This window comes from Danio aesculapii, chromosome 1 (assembly GCF_903798145.1).
Source record: "Danio aesculapii chromosome 1, fDanAes4.1, whole genome shotgun sequence".
NCBI classification, from domain to species: domain Eukaryota; kingdom Metazoa; phylum Chordata; class Actinopteri; order Cypriniformes; family Danionidae; genus Danio; species Danio aesculapii.
The window spans coordinates 3,407,661-3,416,008 of NC_079435.1; the positions used below are offsets into that span (position 1 = coordinate 3,407,661).

Consider the following 8,348-nt stretch of genomic DNA (forward strand, 5'->3'; position numbering starts at 1 on the left):
CAAAAAAAGTTGGGTTGTCATAATTGGATAAAATATGGACTAACTCAAAGTTCTGTTAAATTAAATTTAAATAACACTATAACTAAATGGTTGGGTTTGTCTATATTTGACCCAACCTTGGGTTACAATAACCAATCATTTTTAAATGTAATGATATTCATAGCATGTGGTGTAGATTTCAAAAATTGTACATGAAAAAATGTTTATGACCCAACATTGGGATATATATGGACAAACCCAAAGTTCGGTCATTTTTTATAATTTTTTAATTATATATTATTTTCGGTCATTTTTTTTTTAAAATGACACTTTATAACCCAATGGTTGCATTTGTTCATATTTGACCATTTTTTTGAGTGTAAGATTTTTTTTTACAGTTTTTTTTTATCTAAAACACATTAAATCCTATTTTTTTTAACATCCATAAATCTACTCGTCATGCTCATTTGAAATGCAGCATTTTTCTTCAGAGAGTGTGTTGTGGGTGTTTCCTCATATTAAAGGCGGGATGCAGTGAAGACTATATAAGTTCCTCTTTTTCAGATCATATTCAGATGAACCGTGGATCTGAGTGACTGCAGGAGGCAAAATGGCATCAAGAGAAGAAGGTCAGTCTAAACTAATTTAACATACACTAATCTAACACACACTCACAGACTAGACAGCTAGGACAGGAATTCTGCACTATTGATTACGGCTGTTGACCACATCAAATACTGTAAATATACTACATTATTGACCCTTCAGTGAAATTTATGGTTGATGGTTTTAAACTCATCTCATTTGGAGAGTTTGTTGATGTGATGTAAAGCAAATGTTTTCAAATGTTTGGCATTTATTCTGACTCTGTGTTTCTCATTATGGTCATTATGTAAGATGAAGATTATGAAGACAATCACGAAGATGATGGTGATGTAAATGATGAGGAGGAGGAGCATGAGGATGAGGAAGAAGATGAGGAGGAGGAGGAAGATGAAGATGAGGAAGATGATGAGGAGGTAGAAGAAGAGGAGGAAGATGAGGAAGAAGATGAGGATGAGGAGGAAGATGAAGATGAGGAAGAGGAAGATGATGATGATGATGATGATGATGATGATGTTGAGGATGAAGATGAGGAAGAAGATGATGATGATGATGATGATGATGAGGAAGAAGATGATGAAGAAGATGAAGATGGTGACAAGATCTCCGGTATGTGGATATGTACATAACACAGTGATTTAACACCTGAATGTGCCTCTATATCTAGTATATTCAGTATGTTCTGACTGCAGTTTAAGATATTAGACAGCATACATTTATTTGAAAAATGTCATTAAATTATAAATAAATTATTTTTGGCCCTGCCCATGACTGTGCCATATTAGCATAGACCCCTCCTGAGTGAGTCACATTGAACAAGCCCCGGCCTCGACTGTGTATTACACTGCAGTATTAGCATAGATTCTGCCTTGAGTGAGTCACACTTTACAGAGGCCACGTCCAGGATTGTTGACAAACCCAACCTTATCAGTGTAGCCTCGAATGAGTCATATTGAACTGGCCCCGCCCATGACTGTGCCATAATTAGCATAGACCTGCTGTAATTAAGTCACATTGAACAGGCCCCACCCACGACTCTTGATCGACACTGCAATAGTAGCATAGACCTGTCTTGAGTCAGAAATTCTGAACTTGCTCCGCCCATGACTGTGCTATAATTAGCATAGACCTGCCCTAATTAAGTCACATTGAACAGGCCCACCCATGACTGTTGATGGACACTGCTTTAGTAGCATAGACTTGCCTTGAGTCAGACACTCTGAACTGGCTCTGCTCATAATTGTGCTATAATTAAAAATATATAAACCCTACATTATTAGCATAGACTTGCCCTGAGTGAATCACATTGGACAGATTCTGTCCATGACTGTGCCATAATTAGCATAGACCCACCGTGAGTGAGTCATATTGAACAAACCCTGCCCATGACTGTTTGTTATACTGCAGAATTAGCGAAGATCTGCCCTGAGTAAGTCACTTTACAGAGGCCACGTCCAGTATTGTTTACCTTATTAGCATAGACACACCCTGAGTAAGTCACAACTGGCCTTGCCCATGATTGAGCAATAATTAGCATAGACTCACCCTGAGTGAGTCACATTGAACAAGCCCCGCCCATGAGAGTTTATTGTACGGCAGTATAAGCGTAGATCTGCCCTGAGTGAGTCACTTTACAGAGGCCACACCCATTAGCATATTAGCCTTATTAGCATAAACCCACCCAGTCACACTAAACATGCTCCGCCCATGACTGTTGATGATGTTTACAGTACTTTTGGTTTACTTAACTCTTATGTGAATACAGATATCATCGCAAAGGGCTTGAGCGAACTCTCTGTCTCCAAAATGCCAGGTGAGCAATTTCTGAATTGAAAGAAATCCTTCTAAAGCCATAGATGATTATTCATTTTTTCATTTTAGGTTACTAAATACTCGTATCAGTAGTATTATTTTCTATATAAATGAGGCTCACTGCATAGCGTCTCATACATGCACTTTCTACCAAGATAACTACTTATATATCATATAAAAATCAAGTTAACATAAACTTTTCCCACCCATGTGTGAAGATGAGCTGGTGTGTAAGAAAATGCGAAAGGAGATCCGGAAAATGAAGGAGTCGGGGGTCGAAAAAGCTGTTATTATGGCTGGTACAAAGGCTATGGTGCGTAAAATCGAGAAGAAAAGACAAAGAAAAAACGCAGGTCCAGCTGGTACAAAGACAACGACGCCTAACACCCAGAAGAAACAAACGAAGATAAAAGCCGCTGCAGCTGGTACAAATGCCACAACACCTAAAACCCAGAGGAAAAAGACGAAGAAAAAAGCTGCTGTCGCTGATACAAATACTACGATGCCTAAAGTCCAGAAGAAAAAAACGAAGAAAAAAGCCGCTGCAGCTGGTACAAATGCTACGACACCTAAAACCCCGAAGAAAAAAACGAAGAAAAAAGCCGCTGCAGCAATTCATTAAATATTTAGCTCAACAGTTTTCTTTTTATTATTAATGTTTTGTTATCATTATTATTAGTAATTGAACCTGAAAATACATTGGTCAATTCTTCAGCACTTTCAGTACTTGTGATTTACCAAGCCTGATCACACGAGGAAACGTAACTATTTTACCTTTCATACGAATTCATACGAATTAGCCACTAAATCAAGTTAGGAAATGTCATGAGATTGTGTTGGATGTACCAATGTAACATCACTCTGCATAAGCAAAGTTGTAGATCATTTTAACACCATATATAAAAACAGTTAAAGTTAAAGTCAAAATGATTGGCCTTCCTGTGAATTGTTTTTCTTTTCTCAAATGTTATAAACCAATGTTAGACATTGACTTGCCTAATTACCCTAACTTGCCTAATTAACCTAGTTAAGCCTTTAAATGTCACTTTAAGCTGAATACTAGTGTCTTAAAAAATACTGTGTAAATAATACAATGCTGAAGTCAGATATTCTGCTTTGATAATGTGCGTTACGTGCTGGAACGCAATCTTTGTTTTGGTTCTTTTAACCGCCCCAATGCCATTTGGGCCAATAATATTTCAGCACCCCTGGGTGCCTTCATGGAAAACAGCGTGTTAGATTCCTTCAGCTAGGAAGGCTCTCAAAGCATGCATGCGCAACCGAAAATGCGACCTCTGGTGGACAGTAGCAGACTCTGAAACGAGTTCCACATGGGGTGGTTATTAATTTGCAAATAATATAAATATTGCTTAAACACTAGGTGAACAGATATACAGTGCAACCCTGTGTGTTAACAACACGCAACATGTGACGAGATTTGCAGTGATCAGCAATTTGGATGTTTGCACCAGACAAAACACAACAGAAATATAAATACAGCTATTCAGGAGAAGAGAATAGTGCACTTACTGCACTCCAACAAAAGTATGGTTTGTAATCTAATGAATACAACATTAAACCTTTCTAACATTATTGTATGTACCTGCTGAATAATTGATATGTGTTGGCACTGAGTCTCAGTTCTAAATTTCGGTTTCAAACAGTTTTTTTTATTTGATTTATCTGCTGCTGCTTTCAGTAGTATGGCAATAAATGTCACATAAAATGGCATTCAAACTCTCACATTATTAGCACTCACGTCAATCTGGCAACCTGCACTTGTGTGGACTCATCAGAGGAGGAGCAGAGTGAAAATGTGTATTGATCTAGGAATGCAATACTTAGTTCAACCACTGGGTGTCAAACTTACATACTGCACGTTTAAACGGGGGAAAAAAGAGGGAGGCTAATAATTCAGGAGGGCTAATAATTCTGACTTTAACTGTGCATATATGCAATTGCATAAAGCTGAACACAAACAAGGAAATTTTACGCAAGTGCTGAGTGTCGATGTTTTTGGGTCAGCATTTGTTGAATGAAAATTTTGTTAGCGGTTAAAACTGTGAGTTAAGTTTCCAAGTTTATTACATGTTTTGGTAGTTTTGATTTGCAAATTAGTAAAGATATCTGTCTTTTTGAATCTTTAAAAAATGAATCCAGCAACAGCTAAATAATAATAATGAAATAAATACATGAATAACTAAAAAATACTGTAAAAGGGCAAATGTTTTAAGCACACTGATCAAATAGCATAATAAATTGATTTGTTGTAGTGCAATAAATGGTTATGGGTTTATAAGTGTTGTCTTTAATCAGATAACAGCTTGTAATAATTTCTACAAAGTGGTGAATTAAATAAATTTGGTTTCTTACATTCAATATTTATTAGGTTTAGGTTCCTCCTTGTTGTGTTTAATTGGTATTTTGGTTTGTATTTGCTCTGATCCTTACATCTTCTGCATTGTTTGTGTCTTTCTAAATAAAAACTTTTCTGAAAATCAGATTTTTGTTTTCAGTTGATTCCCTATACAGTATATAGACCCATACAGAATATATATATATATATATATTTGGTAGGTTTTTCTATTTGGTAGGTCTTTATTTATTATTACTCTATTCTTTGAAATATGAGTAAAGTAAATAATTGAATTGCCCAGGAACTGTGTGAACAGTATGACAGTGAAGTAATAAAGGGTTATATTTAACACCCTGTTGTGTGCACACTAAGTAGTGCTTATTTTATGCAATTAAGTTTTAAGATCACTAACAATCTAGCCTGTGCAAAATTATTGAACTACAACTCCCATAATGCGAGGTGCACACACACCAGTTCCTGATCTCCCCTGATTACAAACACACAGCTGGAAGCTCATGATGGACTAATCAAATGGACCATAAAAACAGCACACACACACACACACACACACACACACACATCAGTGCTGAATCTTGTTTATTTCCTGTAGCATTACAAAGCATTCCATTTGTTTGATCCCGACTACTCTTGGATTGCCCTTAAACTTGCTGCTCTCTCCTACTTGGATTGTTTATCTGTGCTCAAATGAATAAAGACAATGCATAGTGGATCCTCAACTCTGTTGTCAGAACCGTTTATGTTACATAAAGTACATTTTACAACAATGCTATTGCATGCATAGATGTTTAATCCTCTATGCAATGCTCTGTTAAGATTCGAGACAGATGAAGAGTCCGTTAATTCAATGACTTTTACAATGATTGGAAACATTTAGTTATTGAATTTCAAAATCACGTGTGTAATCACAAAGCGTACAAATATATAAACTCACAAGTGCAGCTAGCAATCTGAAGAGGTTACTGTCGAACACATAGCTGCAGGTCACCTGAGAGCTGTTTTTGACATCAAGCCATCATTAGCTTTAAGGAAATCATTTTCAAAGAGAAAATATTACCCCCCCCCCCCCCCCCCCATTCATGCTTTCTTGATAACCAGATTTACACCTAAAGCTCTCTTCTATTGTTTTGAGCTTCCTTACCTGCAGAAGTCTAGTGAGAGGACTAGTGATTTAAACAAGCTGCAGTTATGGTGTTAATATTATAGTATTTACATCTCTGTTTATATCTCTGTTAATGAATATTGTGGCCTATAGTTGTAGAAAAGTACAGTATTGTATCGTTTGTTCATATTACTATAGTTACTGTGTTACCTTAGCAACTATAGAATCACCACAACAGGGGTGCGTTTCCCAAATTACGACGTAACTCGCGGCTGAATTATCATAGTACGATGCATGGTTTGGGGAAAAGAACCATGTAGTGAAGAGTGTTCCCAAAACCGGTAATTTCTCCGTCGCAGATCCATCATTTGAACCTGGAACTATGTTTCTAACAGCTCCAGAGGTGTGTAGTGCAAGTGCACCAAATTGCGACGCAGTTTGCGAATGTTAGTTGGAATGATTGATTTGGGAAACATCGAATCAACAAACTATGTTTGTAACGACGCAACTTACAACCTTAGTTATCTAACGATAGTCTTGGAATGCACCCAAGATCAGTTACTATGGTAGTTGTGTTACCTAGCAACTATAGAATCACCACAACAGATCAGTTACTATCGTAGTTGTGTTACAAAAGCAACTATAGAATCACCACAAACAGATCAGTTACTATAGTAGTTGTTGTTACCATAGCAAACTATAGAATCACCACAACAGATCAGTTACTATAGTTGTTACTATAACAACTATAGAATCACCACAACAGATCAGTTACTATCGTAGTTGTGTTACAAAAGCAACTATAGAATCACCACAACAGATCAGTTACTATAGTAGTTGTGTTACCATAGCAACTATAGAATCACCACAACAGATCAGTTACTATCGTAGTTGTGTTACAAAAGCAACTATAGAATCACCACAACAGATCAGTTACTATAGTAGTTGTGTTACCATAGCAACTATAGAATCACCACAACAGATCAGTTACTATAGTTGTTACTATAACAACTATAGAATCACCACAACAGATCAGTTACTATAGTAGTTGTGTGACTATAGCAACTATAGAATCACCACCAACAGATCAGTTACTATAGTAGTTGTGTTACTATGGCGTCTATAGAATCACCACAACAGATCAGTTACTGTAGTAGTTGTGTTACTATAGCAACTATAGAATCACCACAACAGATCAGTTACTATAGTAGTTGTGTTACTATGGCGTCTATAGAATCACCACAACAGATCAGTTACTATAGTAGTTGTGTTACCATAGCAACTATAGAATCACCACAACAGATCAGTTACTATAGTAGTTGTGTTACTATGGCGTCTATAGAATCACCACAACAGATCAGTTACTGTAGTAGTTGTGTTACTATAGCAACTATAGAATCACCACAACAGATCAGTTACTATAGTAGTTGTGTTACTATGGCAACTATAGAATCACCACAACAGATCAGTTACTATGGTAGTTGTGTTACCTTAGCAAGTATAGAATCACCACAACAGATCAGTTACTATAGTAGTTGTGTTTACCATAGCAACTATAGAATCAACACAACAGATCAGTTACTATTGTAAGTTGTGTTACCATAGCAACTATTAGAATCACCACAACAGATCAGTTACTATAGTAGTTGTGTGACTAGCAACTATAGAATCACCACAACAGATCAGTTACTATAAACATTACTATAATTTACTATAGTATTGTAATATGTGGTGTTTTGTAACGTTTGTGAGTCGATCTATTCATTTTGTCGAACATCACTATTGTTTAGAATCATATGCTGATTTCTTTTGTCTCTGTATTTAAGTTCAAAGATTTTCTTTGTGTACGATGTACCTACAATGGTAATTATTCAGTGGCAAATGTGTGTGCATGTTATTAATGTTAATTGCTTGTATGTTTATTATTGTGTATGTATTAGTTTACACTTTAGTTTAGGCTAAATCTAAATCTCTTTATGAGAAAGAATATTAATTAAAAGTGCAACTTGACCAGCATGAACTCATGAGTTGTTAATGGATCATTTTGTCATGACTTTACTTGGAGGGGCACATTATTATTAACTGACTCTTAATCACATTTATTCAACTTAGAACACTGAAACGAAAACACAAAAAGGGAAAAATTAGATAAATACAAATATATTATAAGTGGCAGTTAGTGGATGTGTGCTTGTGTGTGTGTGTGTTGGCAAAATAGATATTATTAACTTTAATTACTTGCTATTAGAAGTTTATTAATGTATTAGTTTAAGCTAAATGTGACTATATTAGCATGTATATTCATGTATCATTTCGACATGACTTTACTTGAAGGGGCACATTGTCGTTACCTCATTCTTAAGCACATCTATTCGACACAGAATGCAAACAACAACACCGAAAGTGAAACATAAGATTAAAATATTTTTTCATTATAATAATTAGCACAATGAGGAAGAGGATGTTTCATACCATTTA

The 8,348-nt window shown here is 35.9% G+C and overlaps 1 protein-coding gene across 1 annotated transcript; it reads left to right on the forward strand.

Moving 5' to 3' along the window:
* Positions 1-561: 561 nt before the first annotated feature.
* wu:fa03e10 (glutamic acid-rich protein) lies at positions 562-4,895 on the forward strand. The gene is made up of 4 exons (XM_056455607.1): positions 562-608; positions 877-1,191; positions 2,348-2,395; positions 2,613-4,895. Exons 1-4 carry the CDS (start codon positions 590-592, stop codon positions 3,014-3,016), a joined length of 786 nt encoding a protein of 261 aa, XP_056311582.1. The 5' UTR covers positions 562-589; the 3' UTR covers positions 3,017-4,895.
* The last annotated feature ends 3,453 nt before the right edge of the window (positions 4,896-8,348 follow it).